Source organism: Mustelus asterias, chromosome 19, assembly GCF_964213995.1.
Source record: "Mustelus asterias chromosome 19, sMusAst1.hap1.1, whole genome shotgun sequence".
NCBI classification, from domain to species: domain Eukaryota; kingdom Metazoa; phylum Chordata; class Chondrichthyes; order Carcharhiniformes; family Triakidae; genus Mustelus; species Mustelus asterias.
Window position 1 is genome coordinate 81,665,033 of NC_135819.1, and position 16,725 is coordinate 81,681,757.

The 16,725-nt window shown below is 43.1% G+C and overlaps 1 protein-coding gene across 4 annotated transcripts in view; it reads right to left on the reverse strand.

The window, feature by feature from the left end:
- The window catches only part of dmtf1 (cyclin D binding myb-like transcription factor 1), a 73,827-nt gene that overhangs the window by 32,819 nt on the left and 24,283 nt on the right, over window positions 1-16,725 (reverse strand). For 3 of the 4 annotated variants that reach the window (XR_013500205.1, XM_078235991.1, XM_078235989.1), the window contains exons 3-8: window positions 11,763-11,894; window positions 6,110-6,216; window positions 4,662-4,779; window positions 2,798-2,874; window positions 1,592-1,749; window positions 1,461-1,493 (exon numbers count right to left, since the gene is read on the reverse strand). Coding sequence is in view for 3 of the 4 variants with exons in the window: in XM_078235991.1 (XP_078092117.1) it covers window positions 1,461-1,493; window positions 1,592-1,749; window positions 2,798-2,874; window positions 4,662-4,779; window positions 6,110-6,216; window positions 11,763-11,894 (625 nt within the window). In the remaining variant the exon portion in view is untranslated. The remainder of the gene's footprint in view (window positions 1-1,460; window positions 1,494-1,591; window positions 1,750-2,797; window positions 2,875-4,661; window positions 4,780-6,109; window positions 6,217-11,762; window positions 11,895-16,725) is intronic. The other variant, XM_078235990.1, reaches the window with a different exon arrangement.

Consider the following 16,725-nt stretch of genomic DNA (forward strand, 5'->3'; position numbering starts at 1 on the left):
CTCAGAGAAAACAGAGGTCAGATTGTTTCACTGTCAACATTGAAACTGTCAGCTGTTTTCTTTTGCCCAGCATACCTATAATGTATTTGGCAAGATACAAGTCGGAATTCCGACCTCGCCCACGGCTGGAATTCTCCAGTCCCACTGCAGTGAATGGAGATTTGGTGGAGCGCCAAATTCCCCGTCCTTGCTGGCAGGGCGTACAACATTGGAGAATTCCGGCCATAGTATCCAGAAGTTTAGCTCAAGCTGAAATACCCAGTTTCTACAACTTGGCTGTTCAGTTCACATTTAGCACGTGTAGCTAGTTTAGGAACAAAATTGACAAAAGCCTGAGAGAGGACACTTGCCATTCCTCCTAACCATGAACTAATGCTTGGGGAACCAAATAAAGGGAAATTTTAAATGAAAGAAAGCAGCTCCATAAAATTAAATCTGGAGAATAAGCAGTGTGTCTATTTCATTAAGCTGCACTGGTGGTTTTATGGTGATTTGATTACATTGCAGTCTAGTCCAAATTTTATCATGCATCATTTCCATATGGTCTCATGAGAAGTGGCAGCCATGGCTCAGTTGGTAACCTCCTGACTCAGAGGTGAGTGTGCGCTGTGTGCTTAGGACCCACGCCAGAGCTTTGAGCACAAAAGTCTAGGCTGACACTTCAATGCAGTAATAAGGAAGTGCTGCACCATCAGAGGTAACATCATTTGGATGAGATGTTAAACGGAGGCTGGATCTGTCGTCTCGGATGGATGCAAAAAGGCCCCATGTCTCCTTGCGAAGAGCAGGGGAATTCTCTCCGTGCCCTGGTCAATATTTCTTCCAAAACAAACATCATTAAAAATTGATTATCTCCTCATTATGACGTTATTGTTTGTGAATGTTTCCTATATGCAAATTGGCTGTGGTGTTTCCTACACAACAATGACTACACACTTCACAAGTACTTCATTGGCTGTAAAGCATTTTGGGACATCCTGAGACTGTGAATGATGCCAAATGAACACAAGACTTTCTTGGTTACCTAATTAGCCAATAACAAGGAAAGATAAATGTTAATTACTGTGCGACTGAGGCACCATTTTGACAGAAATAGTTATTTCCCAGCTTAATCAGGAAACTTAGGCAGTTTGTTCAAACAACTTGTCGATGTCCAAGTTAATCGTTTGAAAAATATTGGCTTGAATGCTAGACTCGACTGTCGTCTGAACCTCAACTTGTCCCATCAAACACAACAACAGAGGCAAGTTACTCAGTAGGTTGACCACATGTAGTTAGGAAGAAAAATGAGCAAGATTACATTCTATCATGTCAGATGACAAAATTATAACAGCAGCAGAGACCAGAACGTTAGTTAGTGACAAGAGATTTTAGTCCGAGGGGAGAAGTTGTGAATAGAAAGGATAAATGGGGATGAAAGTTTAAAAATGTACAATAACATAGCAGAACACAACACTTACTCTTTAAGTTTCTCAATTTCCTGTGGAGTATACCTGATAACAAGAACAGTTCAGAATGGTTAATAAAACCAAATAAAATGATTTAATTTGTAAAAAATTACATTATAGCATAAAATCCAAATTGTTTGTACTTTCCAACGTGGTTTCTGTTGTCATACATCCGAAGCACGCGTCTATAAACTGCGAACAATGGCCTGTTAAGCCCCCTCGCTATTGTCCGGTAGAAATCTTTTCTTTCATCTTTTGACATTTCAAATATGACTTCTGTGGCATCACTTAGCCCATGTATCTACAGAAAGAACAGGAAAACAGGGGCAAACAATCACTTTGGGTGTTAACATGCTGCATTATTCAGAAGCTCCAATTGCCATAATACTTTGGGTTGTAAATACTTTGACATTCTTCCTTTACATAACAAATCGCATTTATATAGTACGTTTAACATATGGAGGGCCTTTGGAGTGAACAAGAAAAGTTACCGAGATACAAGGGAAGGATTCAGAAATGTAGGCCTCGATGGTTGAAGACTGCGGCAATGGTAAGACCATAGAATCCTTATGGTGCAGTAGGAGGCCATTTGGCCCATTGAATCTACACCGACTCTGAAGGTGTATTTTACTCGGGCACTATCCCTGTAACATATTTACCCCACTAATCCCCTTAACCCAAACATCTTGAGACACTAAGAGGCAATTTAGCATGGCCAATCTGCCTAACCTGCACATCTTTGGGCTGTGGGAGAAAACCAGAGCACCCGGAGGAAATCACAGACACGGGGAGAACGTGCAAACTCCACACAGTCACCCAAGGCCAGAATTGAACCCAAGTCCCTGATGATGTGAGGCAGCAGTGCTAACCACTGTGCCAGGATGGGTGATGCAAAGGTGTGGGGGTGTACGTGCAGGAGTCTAAAGTCAAAAGGAGCAGACCCGGGGATCCAGCAGTGCTGGAACAGATTAGAAAGTACAGAAGGGATGAGGCCAGTAAGGAAAATAAACCCAAGGACTGGGAATTAATGTAACGCAAGGGTGATTGGCAACTGGGACTTGGTGGGGAAAAGGATGCAGGCATCAGTCTTTTGAATAAGCTGAAGTTTATAGAGATTGGAGCATCAAAGAACATCCAGGGGAACAGAGGAGGAGATGACAAAGGTACACATGAGTGTTTTAATAACAGATAGGCTGAGCAAAGTAAAAGGGGAGAAGTGAAAGGTGACATAAGGGCGACAAGAATAGGCGGGCAATAGAAAAGAACAGCCGAGAACAGTCAAGAGAAAGAATGAATGATATAAACAATGGCCGGGAATAATACTATAATTGTTTTTCATTGTTCCTCACCTGTAGGTAGGTTTCAATGTTACTCATTAAAATGTCTATTTCCTCCTTTGACCACATTCCTTGTTTCCACTTGTGACCTGTTAAAAACAAGTGCAAAATTTCAAAATATTTAAATAGCCCTAAAGTGAGTAACAGGTCACAGCTTCATGTTAACAATTTCCACATCAAATTTCCAGACTTGGCAATGCAATCAGGAGAAACACAAAAGAGGGACTAGCTGCCAAGGAGCAGGGCAAACAAAAAGTAAAAGACAATACAGAAGGCTCTTTTTGGGTATTTCCCAGCAAGTTGCTCAAGAGTAACACTGGCTGGTGGCTCTAAGCAGGTCACTGGCTGCCTCCTATTTACACAATGGTGCAAGACACAGACAGACCTGAAAAGTGGGCTGGAGAATAAGTTACATTTAAATAAATACGCAAAGGAACTAAATAATGCAATAAACCATCATTACAAGATAAATCACTGTAACCATGCACAACAGAATGCAGCATACATTTTCCTCATCTTACACAAGCTTGGGTTGAATGTATGCTGCATTTGTATATTATGTATTCCTGCCTGAGGTCAACGTTCATTTCTGTTATCTGCCCCTTGTCCACTCTGATTCCAGGGTGAGCAGGGCGGTAGAATTCTGGCGTATATGTGGTATTTACAAGTATACATGGGGCGGCATGGTGGTACATTGGTTAGCACTGCTACCTCACAGCGCCAGAGACCCAGGTTCGAATCTGGCTTCAGGTGACTGTGTGGGTGGAGTTTCTACATTCTCCCCGTGTCTGTTTGGGTTTCCTCCAGGTGCTCCAGTTTTCTCCCAACTCCAAAGATGTGCAGGTTAGGTGGATTAGCCAGGGTAATTATGCGGGTATGAAGGATAGGGCCCAGGGAGGGCCCGAGTAGAACATTCTTTTGAAGAGTTGGTGCAGACCCGATGGGCCAAATGGCCTCTGTCTGCATTATAGGGATTCTACAAGATACCCAAAATATTGTAACAAAAGTAAACAGATGACCACATTACAATGTCATTCTCTGATTCCAGCCTCACTTCTATATTTAATTTTAAATAACTCTGTTAACTGGATTCAAGTTCCATTGACGAGCTTGTGTAGAAAAATCGATGCTGACACTACACGGTACTGAGGGTGTGCCCCACTGTTGGAGGTGCCGTCTTTCGGATGAAACATAAACTACGGTTCCGTTTGACTGCATGTAAGGATGTAAATGATCCCATGGCACTATTTTGAAGTAGTGCAGGGGTATTACCCCTGGTGTCCCGGCAAGTATTAATTCCTCAATCAACATTACAAAAAGATGATGATCCGACCATTATCACAATGCTGCGTTGTGGGAGTTTCACAGTTTAATTTTACACATTTTGGTGTCGTAATCAGTTTGGATTTTTTGCCAAATCGAAAAAACCCCCCGATAAATGCACATTTCTCATTCCGATAAAACACAAAGATAGGTAATGGTAGACGGGTCAATAAAATGTCCTGTATTTCACTGACAAGCCCATGATTATAACAGCCTATCAAACAATCATTTGTCTCAGTATTAATATGACAAAAAAACACTTTGAACAGAACTCATGATTTGCTTACCATTTTTCATGATTGGATTAGTTTAGTTTACAAAGAACAAAGAAATTACAGCACAGGAACAGTCCCTTCGGCCCTCTAAGCCTGCACCGACCATGCTGCCCGTCTGAACTAAAACCCCTACCCTTCCGGGGACCATATCCCTCTATTCCCATCCTATTCATGTATTTGTCCAGACACCCCTTAAAAGTCACTTTAGTTGATAATACTTGTTAAGCTTACCACCAGAAAGCATATAATCTATTCTGGGAGCTACACAATATTCCTACCTTTGTTCTGGAGTGTGTCTTTATCTTCTTTCGTTGTAAACCATGCCTGGCTAACAGGATCCAAATCTTCACTGTTTTGGGGAGAAATGCCCTCCATTTGATCTTCATTGTGCAAAATCTACACCATACAAACAAGAAATAAGGAAAGAAAGTGAATTTATACAGTGCCATGCGTGACCTCAAGACATGAAAAAAACCAGTTATAAAGTAGGGAAATGTGGCAGCCAATAAGTGCATAATAAAGCCCTGGAGACAATGAGATAAATGACTCACTGCTTTAATTTGTGTTGCTTGAGGGATTATGTTTGTCAGGGTATCAGGATAACTCCACTGCTCCTAATCGAAAACAGCTGTGTGATATTCAAGTTCCAACTGAAAGGGCAAACCGAGCCTCCAGTTAGCCAAACGACAGTACCAGAGGAGTGTCAATCTAGGCTACAAGTTCAAGTCTTTGGTTTGGGGAAGTTTGGGAAGCTTCAGAAGTAAAAGTGCTCTGAGTATAAGGTAACAAATAAAAGGGGAGAGGGCTGATTTTTTTGTCGAAGAAGAAATGTCCTCTTTACAGTTAAATCTCTTTCCACAAGACCATGGTATATTCAGCAGGGAGGCAGAATTGAACAGCTCATCCTTTGCTTAGCTGCCTGGACCCGGGCTCAATTCCCGGGTTGGGTCACTGTGTGTGTGAAGTCTGCACATTCTCCCCGTGTCTGCATGAGTTTCCTCCAGGTCACAAGTAAGGCTTACATTAACACTGCAAAGAAGTTACTGTGAAATTCCCCTAGTCACCACACGCCGGCGCCTGTTCGGGTCAATGCACCTAACCAGCATGTCTTTCAGACTGTGGGAGGAAACTGGAGCACCTGGAGGAAACCCACGCAGACACGGGGAGAATGTGCAGACTCCACATAGACAGTGACCCAAGCCAGGAATCGAACCCGGGTCCCTGGCGCTGTGAGGCAGCAGTGCTAACCACTGTGCCACCGTGTTGCCCAAAGACATGCTGGTTAGGTGTATTGGTCATGGTAAATTTTCCATCTGTGTGCCCGAACAGGTGCCGGAAAGTGGCGACTAGGGGATTTTCAAAGTAATTTCATTGCAGTGTTAATGTAAGCCTACTTGTGACACTAATAAATAAACTTAAAATTTGTCTTCAACCTTAATAAGCTAAAACTGTAGCAATGACATCACAAAACAGTGACTTTTTGAAGATCACCTTATGTCTGATCATAGAATTTAAGCTTAGATCGACAAAGTCTCTGGTAAAAATTATTTGCCCCATCGCCCACACTTTAATATATAGATTAATCCTTTATAGCTTTGAAATAGGAGAATAAGTAGGTGACAATGGTAAGGGAACGGAGATTTACTGAAGATAGGTTAATATTTAAATTCCTGGGCTTTTTTTAATGAGTTTGGAACAGGAGGCATTATTTAGAATGAACACTTACCTGTATCCGAGTAATAGTTTCACTATCTTCAATTTCAGTTGCATGAGTCAGCTCAGACACTGCCCCTCCGGTCATGGTCACCTCAAAACTTTGATCGTTGTCTGAAACTGTTACCACAAAATATCCATAAAGGTCCAGAAAATAATAGCAGAGGAATTGAAAAACAAGTAAATTCTGAAAATTAAAAATCAAATTGCTATGGTTTATTCCTGCTGCTTGAACAGCATTGATTATGATAGTGGGTACTGCGGAGTTTTCCTTGCAGGGTCATTACTGGCAAAGGCAAAGACTGCGCTATTTTGGAGTAATCCTTTAAACAGGAGCAAGATTTGTGAGGGAGAGAGAAGGGGTATGGAAGGAGAAATATAAAGTCTAGGGCCCTGATTTTATTGGGGAGGGTGGGGTTCGCAGAACAGCATTCTTCGTTGACCTCGGATGCGATCTCACGAGCTTTGGGCAGGCATGCCGGTAAAATTCCAGCATCGGCGTTCAACTTCGGAGTAAAGTACTATCGAATCCCTACAATGCAGCAGAAGGCCATTTGGCCCATCGAGTCTGCACCAACTCTCTGAAAATGCATCTTATCCAGGCCCTCCCCTTTGCCCTAGCCCCGTGCACTTACCACGGCCATTCCACCTAACCTACCACACCTTTGCAATGCTCCTTTAAAACTTACCATGTCAGTTTTAATTAAATGAATAGAATGAAAACAAAGGGGGACGATGTGGGGTCGAGCAAATCATCTGAAGTTGTTGAATTCGATGTTGAGACCGGAAGGCTGTAAAGTGCCTAGCTGGAAGATGAGATGCTGTTCCTCCAGTTTGCGTTGAGCCGTTTGGCCATTCACATCCTTTATTTTCTCTGTGGACAGCTATTAGCAGCCTTTCCCCTGGTTTCTGTGGCTATGACTCATCTTTCATTCCCTCCCCCTGCAGTATAAATATCTCCCACTTTCTATGCCCTTTAGCTTTGACAAAGGGTCATCTGGACTCGAAACGTCAGCAAAGAGTGGGGGTAAATGGGTGTTTTTCTGGTTGGCGATCAGTGACTAGGGGTGTGTTTCAGGAATCAGCGTTGGGACCGCAATTGTTTACGATTTACATAGATGATTTGGAGTTGGGGACCAAGTGTAGTGTGTCAAAATTCGCAGGTGACATTAAGGTGAGTGGCAGAGCAAAGTGTGCAGAGGACGCCGGAAGTCTGCAAAGGCAAATAGATAGTCTAAGTGAATGGGCGAGGGTCTGGCAGATGGAGTACAATGTTGGTAAATGTGAGGTCATCCATTTTGGTAGGAATAACAGCAAAATGGACTATTATTTAAATGATAAAAAATTGCAGCATGCTGCTGTGCAAAGGGACCTGGGTGTCCTTGTGCAAGAATCACAAGGAGTTGGTTTGCAGGTGCAGAGGTATTTGAGAAGGCAAATGGAATTTTGTCCTTCATTGCTAGAGGGATGGAGTTTAAAAACAGCGAGGTTATGTTGCAACTGTATAAGGTGCTGGTGAGGTCACTCCTGGAGTACTGCGTACAGTTTTGGTCTCCTTACTTGAGAAAGGATATACTGGCACTGGAGGGGGTGCAGAGGAGATTCACTAGGTTGATTCCGGAGTTGAGAGGGTTGGCTTATGAGGAGACACTGAGTAGACTGGGGTTATACTCATTGGAATTCAGAAGAATGAGGGGAGATCTTATAGAAACATATAAGATTATGAAGGTATTAGATAAGCTAGAAGCAGGGAGGTTGTTTCCACTGGCGGGTGAAACTAGAACTAGGGGGCATGGCCTCAAAATAAGGGGGAGCAGACTTAGGACTGAGTTGAGGAGGAACTTCTTCACACAAAGGGTTGTGAATCTGTGGAATTCCCTGCCCAGTGAAGCAGTTGAGACTATCTCATTGAATGTTTTTAAGGCAAGAATAGGTAGATTTTTGAACAGTAAAGGAATTAAGGGTTATGGTGAGCGGGCGGGTCAGTGGAGCTGAGTCCACGAAAAGATCAGCCATGATCTTATTGAATGGCGAAGCAGGCTCGAGAGGCCAGATGGCCTACTCTTGCCCTGAGTTCTTATGTTCTCTCCTTACAGATGTCGTCAGACCTGCTGAGATTTTTCAGTATTGTCTCTTTTGGTTTCAGATTCCAGCATCCGCAGTAATTTGCTTTTATGTTACTTTTAATGATTGTTTTTTCTTCACTCAACTGCCCCCTTCAGATTTGTAAGATCTACGCTGCCCCTTTACAATTTACCCTGTCACTTCCAATAATTGGGAGATTGAGGATCAAATAGGGAAATTGAGGAGCAAATATGTAAGGAGATTACAGAAAGCTCCAAGAAAAATCATAGAATCATAGAACCCTACAGTGCAGAAAGTCTGCACCGACCACAATCCCACCCAGGCCCTACCCCCATATCCCTACATATTTTATCCACTAATCCCTCTAACCTACGCATCTCAGGAAACTAAGGGGCAAATCTTTTTTAAAATCATGGCCAATCAACCTAACCCGCACATCTTTGGACTGTGGGAGGAAACCGGAGCACCCGGAGGAAACCCACACAGGCACGAGGAGAATGTGCAAACTCCACACAGACAGTGACCCGAGCCGGGAATTGAACCCAGGTCCCTGGAGCTGTGAAGCAGCAGTGCTAACCACTGTGCTACCGTGCCACCGGGTGGTAATAGTCGGAGATTTTAATTTTCCCAACATTGACTGGGACAGCCATAGTATTAGATGGTTGGATGGAGAGAAATTTGTTGAGTGTATTCTGGAGGAATTTCTCATTCAGTATGTGGATGGCCCAACTAGAGAGGGGGCAAAACTTGACCTCCTCTTGGTAAATAAGGAAGGGCAGGTGATGGAAGTGTTAGTGAGGGATCACTTTGGGACCAGTGACCATAATTCTATTAGTTTTAAGATAGCTATGGAGAATGATAGCTCTGTCCCAAAAGTTAAAATTCTAAATTGGGGCAAGGCCAATTTTGATGGTATCAGGCAGGAACTTTCAAAAGTTAATTGGGGGAGTCTGTGGGAAGGCAAAGGGATGTCTGGTAAGTGGCATGCTTTCAAAAGTGTGTTAACCAGGGTTCAGGGTAAACACATTCCTCTTAGAGTGAAGGGCAAGGCTGGCAGAAGTCGGGAACCCTGGATGACTCGGGATATTGAGGCCCTGGTCAAGAAGAAGAAAGAGGCACATGACGTGCATAGGCAGCTGGGATCAAGTGAATCTCTTGAAGGGGTGTAGGAGGAGAGTTAAGTGAGAAATCAGGAGGGCGAAATTGTTTTGGCAGATAAGGCAAAGGAGAATCCAAAGAGCTTCTACAAATAAATAAAGGGCAAAAGAGTAACAAGGGAGAGAGTAGGGCCTCTTAAGGATCAACAAGGTCATCTATGTGCGGATCCACGAGAGATGGGCGAGATCCTAAATGAATATTTCTCATCAGTATTTACTGTTGAGAAAAGCATGGGTGTTAGGGAACTTTGGAAAATAAATAGTGATGAGTTGAGGAGTATATATATTACAGAGGAGGTGGTGCTGGAAGTCTTAAAGCGCATCAAGGTAGATAAATCTGCAGGACCTGATGAGGTATATCCCAGGACGCTGTGGGAGGCTAAGGAGGAAATTGCGGGTCCCCTAGCCGAGATATTTGAATCATCGATAGTCACGGGTGAGGTGCCTGAAGATTGGAGAGTGGCGAATGTTGTGCCTTTGTTTAAAAAGGGCTACAGGGAAAAGCCTGGGAACTACAGGCCAGTAGGCCTCACATCTGTGGTGGGTAAATTGTTGGAAGGTATTTTGAGAGACAGGATCTACCGGCATTTAGAGATGCAAGGACTGATTAGGGACAGTCAGCATGGCTTTGAGTGGAAAATGTCTCACAAATTTAATTGAGTTTTTTGAAGGGGTAACCAAGAAGGTAGATGAGGGCAGTGCAGTTGATGTTGTCTACATGGACTTTAGCAAGGCCTTTGACAAGGTACCACATGGTAGGTTGTTGCATAAGGTTAAATCTCACGGGATCCAGGGTGAGGTATCTAAAATTGGCTTCTTGACAGAAGGTGGAGATGCTGGCGTTGGGTGGCCAGAGGGTGGTTGTAGAGAGTTGTTTTTCAAACTGGAGGCCTCTGACCAGCGGTGTGCCTCAAGCATCAGTGCTGGGCCCACTGTTATTTGTCATTTATATTAATGATTTGGATGAGAATATAGGGGGCATGGTTCGTAAGTTTGCAGATGACACCAAAGATTGGTGGCATAGTGGACAGCGAAGAAAGTTATCTCCAATTGCAACGGGATCTTGATCAATTGGGCCAGTGGGCTAACGAATGGCAGATGGAGTTTAATTTAGACAAATGCGAGGTGATGCATTTTGGTAGATTGAACCAGGGCAGGACTTACTCAGTTAATGGTAGGGCGTTGGGGAGAGTTACAGAACAAAGAGATCCAGGAGTACACGTTCATAGCTCCTTGAAAGTGGAGTCACAGGTGGACAGAGTTGTGAAGAAGGCATTCGGCATGCTTGGTTTCATTCGTCAGAACATTGAATACAGGAGTTGGGACGTCTTGTTGAAGTTGTATAAGACCACACTTGGAATACTGTGTGCAATTCTGGTCACCCTATTATAGAAAGGATATTATTAAACTAGAAACAGTGCAGAAAAGATTTACTAGGATGCTACCGGGACTTGATGGATTGAGTTATAGGGAGAGGCTGAATAGACTGGGACTTTTTCTTCTGGAGCGTAGGAGGCTGAGGGGTGACCTTATAGAGGTCAATAAAATAATGAGGGGCATAGACAAGGTAGATAGTCAACATCTTTTCCCAAAGGTAGGGGAGTCTAAAACTAGAGGGCAGAGGTTTAAGGTGAGAGGGGAGAGATACAAAAGTGTCCAGAGGGGCAATTTTTTCATAGAGGGTGGTGAGTGTCTGGAACAAGCTGCCAGAGGTAGTCGTAGAGGCGGGTACAATTTTATCTTTTAAAAAGCATTTAGATAGTTACATGGATACGATGGGTATAGAGGGATATGGGCCAAATGCGGGCAATTGGGATTAGCTTGAGGGCTAAAAAAGGGCGGCATGGACAAGTTGGGCCGAAGGGCCTGTTTCCATGCTGTAAACCTCTATGACTCTGACTCTAATTGTCTACAAATTGGTTTTGTAATTCCCTATATTATTCCCATGATGCATCCAGAAGCAGCAATGCTTTCATACTGAATCCGGTGCTAAAAGGAGTTAGAATTGGGAATAGATAATCCTCACATAACAAACCTTAGCAAAATTATTCTGTTATTACACTGCACAAAATAGCTGGAAATTTCATATTTATATCATGCCAATAGGAAACATGCTTTGCAAAATAAGTTTTTTTAAAAATAAAAATGCTAAGCTTCATGAGCATTTTCAACCTTTGTCACAATCAGGTTTTTCATGATCTATAATTTTGAAAATAGTGTTTCGAAAAGAATGCAGCAGACTTGAAGCGTAGCTGATTACAGAACACCAGTGCACTGGCAGTTTGCACAAACTGACCCTTAATTGCAACAGGCAGAATAATTGAGAGTCATTATTTGATTATTACAGCAAGTTAAAGGCACAACTACACTAGATGAAATGAACAAACATTCATGAATTGTAGCAAATATTTGTAATGATCTTACTTGGAAGTGTAACCACAGACTGTACAGCTGCAAACGGACCAGCAATACCCGTGGATTCAAGACTCGCTTCATCTTCAGTCGACAAACAAAGCCTTTTGTGCAGAGGTTCTTGATTGTCCTCACAGTCTAAATCTACATTCGATAGAGACAAAAAGTACTTCTTGTAGCGTAACAGGAAAAATAATGTAGTAAATCTTAGGTAACCCTTATTATCAGTAAGGAAAGCAACTGGCCCAGATGGGGTACCCGGACATGCACTCAGATCCTGCGCGGATCAGCTGGAGGAATGCACAGACATCTTCAACCTCTCTTTACAACAATCTGAGGTCCCTATCTGCTTCAAGAAGATGACCATCATCCCGGTACCTAAGAAAAACCAAGCAGCGTGCCTTAATAACTAGCGTATGGTGGCTCTGACATCCATCATTATGAAGTGCTTCGAAAAGTTAGTCATGGCACGAATCAATTCCAGCCTCCCGGACTATCTGGGTCCACTACAGTTTGCCTACTGCCGCAACAAGTCCACAGCAGATGCCATTTCCTTGGCCCTGCACTCAACCCTGGAACACCTAGATAACAAGGACACCTTTGTCAGACTCCTATTGACTACAGCTCAGCATTCAACACGAAACTCATCTCCAAACTCCGTTTGGGACTTGGCACCTCTGTCTACAACTGGATCCTAAACTTCCTAACTCACAGACCACAATCAATAAGGATAGGCAACAACACCTTCTCCATGATCATCCTCAACACCGGTGCTCCACAAGGCTGTGCTCTCAGCCCCCTACAATATTCCTTATGCACCCATGACTGTGTGGCCAAATTCCCCTCCAATTCGATTTTCAAGTTTGCTGACAACACCACCATAGTGGGTCGGATCTCAAACAATGACGAGACAGAGTACAGGAATGAGATAGAGAATCTGGTGAACTGGTACGGCAACAATAATCTCTCCCTCAATGTCAACAAAACGAAGGAGATTGTCATTGACTTTAGGAAGCGTAAAGGAGTACATGCCCCTGTCTACATCAACAGGGACGAAGTAGAAAGGGTTTTTAGATGTCCAGATAACCAGCAACTTGTCCTGCTCCCCCCATGCTGACACTATAGTTAAGAAAGCCCACTAAGGCCTCTCCTTTCTAAGACTAAGGAAATTTGGCATCTCAGCTACGACTTTCACCAACTTTTACAGATGCACCATAGAAAGCATTATTTCTGGTTGTATCACAGCTTGGTATGGCTCCTGCTCTGCCCAAGACCGCAAGGAACTACAAAAGGTCGTGAATGTAGCCCAATCCATCACATAAACCAGCCTCCTATAGACATTGACTCTGTCTATACTTCCCGCTGCATCGGTAAAGCAGCCATTATAATTAAGGACTCCACGCACCCTGGACATTCTCACTTCCACCTTCTTCCTTTGGGAAAAAGATACAAAAGTCTGAGGTCACATACCAACCGATTCAAGAACAGCTTCTTCCCTGCTGCTGTCAGACTTTTGAATGGACTTATCTTGCATTAAGTTGATCTTTCTCTACACCCTAGCTATGACTGTCACACTACATTCTGCACCCGCTCCTTTCCTTCTCTATGAACGGTATGCTTTGTCTGTATAGCGCGCAAGAAACAATACTTTTCACTGTATACTAATACAAGTGACAATAATAAATCAAATCATGAATGATACAGAAATATTAAATATAAGCAGCAGGAATGACAGTGTATTAGTGATAGAAGGATACATCATCATAACCATCTTTGATTCAGACCAAATTATATATTCCCACAATGAGTGAGACGCTGACAGGCAACAAATCTTTCCCGCAGGGAGGGGGAGATTTTCTTTCCCACAAGGAATGGGGAAATCGCAAAGACAAACAAGTTACCTTGGTCTTAGTAGCTGGCTCTACCATAGAATCCCTGGAGTCCAGGTGGAAGCCATTTGGCCAATTGAGTCTGCACTGACTCTGAATCATACCCAGGCCCACACCGCCACTCCACGCCTGATCCCTGCAACTCCTAATCCACTTTACTATCACAACTTGAGACACAAGGGGCAATTTAGCATGGCCAATACATCAAACCTGCACATCTTTGGACTGTGGGAGGAAACCGGAGCACCTGAAGGAAACCCGGGGAGAGATGACTGCTACAACATCCAAGTCTTGACAGCTTTAGGAGTTTTGTGCATGTGTGGGGCAGCAGTGGGCGGCACATGCGCAATTCAGCATTTTTAGAGTTCTTTGGGCCAAGGACAGGCCCAGTGCACCTGCATCAAAGACAATGGCACGAAAACCCCAATCATGTAAGCAAGAGCAGAGGGCCATGATTGGAAAGGAGTCCCACGCAGGGTACAGAGAGGAGTTCCAGTTAACAAGTAGAAAGACAGAAGCAAAAAAAAAGATTCCAATTGCAAATAGGGCTGCAATTGGCAGACCTTAAGTGGAGAGTGTGCAGGACAAGCCCTTGCAATCTAAGAGGGCTCAGGAAAAGCCCTGGTGATCGAAGGAGGGAGCGGAAGTTTGGAGACAGTGTGATGTGGACAATTGGGGTGAAGGTAAGCCTTTGGAGCAGTAGCATTCTGCACAGTAAGACTGAAGGTCTTAGGTTGTGCTTGTGAGTGGATGCTGGAGTGCAGGCTTGGGAATCCAGGGTACCCGAGTCTCAGGAGATGAAACTGAAACCCTGCAAAACTGACCGTTGTTGAGATCGCCCAGCTAGAGTGACTTTTGGAGGCCAAGATCTTTAATGGCGAAGACTGGAATCCTTGTGAGAGAGACAAAGTTTTAATGAGATTGGTTCACTCACAGTGTTATTGAATCTGGTTGGTTGAAAAATCTGTGGTATCTGTCTTGGTTGCATCTTCCATTTATTGTGCAACCTGTGTGTTTTCCTGTCAATTCACTTGTACCTTATATTAGAATCATAGAAACCCTACAGTGCAGAAAGTGGCCATCTGGCCCATCGAGTCTGCACCGACCACAATCCCACCAGGCCCTACCCCCATATCCCTACACATTTACCCGCTAATCCCTCTAACCTACGCTTCTCAGGACACTAAGGGGCAATTTTAACATGGCCAATCAACCTAACCCACACATCTTTGGACTGTGGGAGGAAACCGGAGCACCCGGAGGAAACCCACGCAGGCACGAGGAGAATGTGCAAACTCCACACAGTGACCCAAGCCAGGAATCGAACCCAGGTCCCTGGAGCTGTGAAGCAGCAGTGCTAACCACTGTGCTACCGTGCCGCTCTGAATGTTAACCCTGAATGTTAAAGTACGAGATAGATGCTGTGAATAGTTTTATTTTTTTGACTTTGTAAAGTTTATTTTTATTTGTTTAAAATCTTGTGGAATCTTAGCAACTGTCTTGAATCTCAAATTTTGTCTACTTTAAACAAAAGGCAATTAGTCCTGAACTGGGTCACACCAAAAACTAGGGCGCCTGGTCCAGGATCATAGCATGATCCATAACAGATCTGGAGGTTGTCCTGAAGTGGTACAGAAGCTGATAGGTTAGCTGTGCAGCATAAATCAGGCTGACAGTGTTCAAGGCGAAAACCTTTTTGCACAATGATATTCACCTGTCATGTTGATAAACAAGAATTGCAAGAGGACAAAAGATAACTCCGTGCGCTAAATCAGTTGCTGACTGGTTGCTCATGACATACAAAAAAAATGTGATGATGTTTCTGGTGCCTATACAGCAGCAGAAATATACTGATTCACATAACCGAATTATATTAATCAGTATAAAGGGACTATTACAGTCTGAAAGACGTACTGGTTAGGGGCATTGGCCATGCTAAATTCTCCCTCAGTGTACCCAAACAGGCGCTGAAGTGTGGCGACTAGGGGATTTTCATAGTAACTTCATTACAGTGTTAATGTAAGCCTACTTGTGACACTAATAAATAAGCCTAAACTTGAGAGCAGAATTTAGCTTCAGCAATTTTATCATTACATTTGGATGATTGTGGATTTCATTGCATCTAATCGATCAATATAAAACAATTTGTCATGTAAACTGGAATGTGTTCCTCCACAATGTCACACCTTAAATATCAACCCATTTTACACTCAAAATACTTTGTTGTACATGCACCTAATTGGCTTAAATGTAATATTGGTAAAACTTGCAACTAATCATAAGAACAAAGTCAAATGTGAAAAAAAATTTGTAAAGTTGGTGTGAATTTAACAGTAAAAACAGTTATACCCTGAAAAACCAATATAAACTATATAATTATAAAATTCTTATTCTCACCAGTACAGAGTGTTAAACCTCTGGATTTACAGATAGTCCATCTCTTCTATTGAATTTGAGGAACTTGGTTGTCATTTAAATTATACGGTTGGTCTTAGCTGACTATTCTTACAATCAAGGTAATTGTTTTGATAGCCCAGTGTCCATGTTAATCACAGCAAATCACTCCCCTCACAATTTTGCCTCCAGCTTGCAGGTTTTTCTTCTCTGAATTAAATGAACATTCAGAGAGCATGTCAGCACATATTGTTTCTGAGCCCTGCTTCACTGCTGCAAGGAACAGCAAGTCCAGAAGCTGAGGGGTAACTGAATTTGTTAAAAATGAAAACCATGAATGTTTTGTTTAAAAGACTCCAACCACATATCTTGTCCATCATAAAGACTGCCTTCCTTCACCTCTGTAACATCTCCCAACTCCTCACTTACTTCAGCCCATGTGCTGCTGAAAACCACATCCATGTCTTCTATATCTCCAGACTTGGTTACTCCAATGCTGTCCCTCAAGACAGCCTCCCATCCTCCACCCTCAACTCTGCTGTTCATATGCTGTCTTGGAGGAAGTCCCATTTGCCAATCACTCTGCCATTGTTGGCCTCTTCTAACTCCTGTTACTCTAACATTTTTATCCTCATGTTTTCATTCCTTTATGACCCTGTTCCTCCTTATTCTTAGCATCTCTTCCCGCTCCC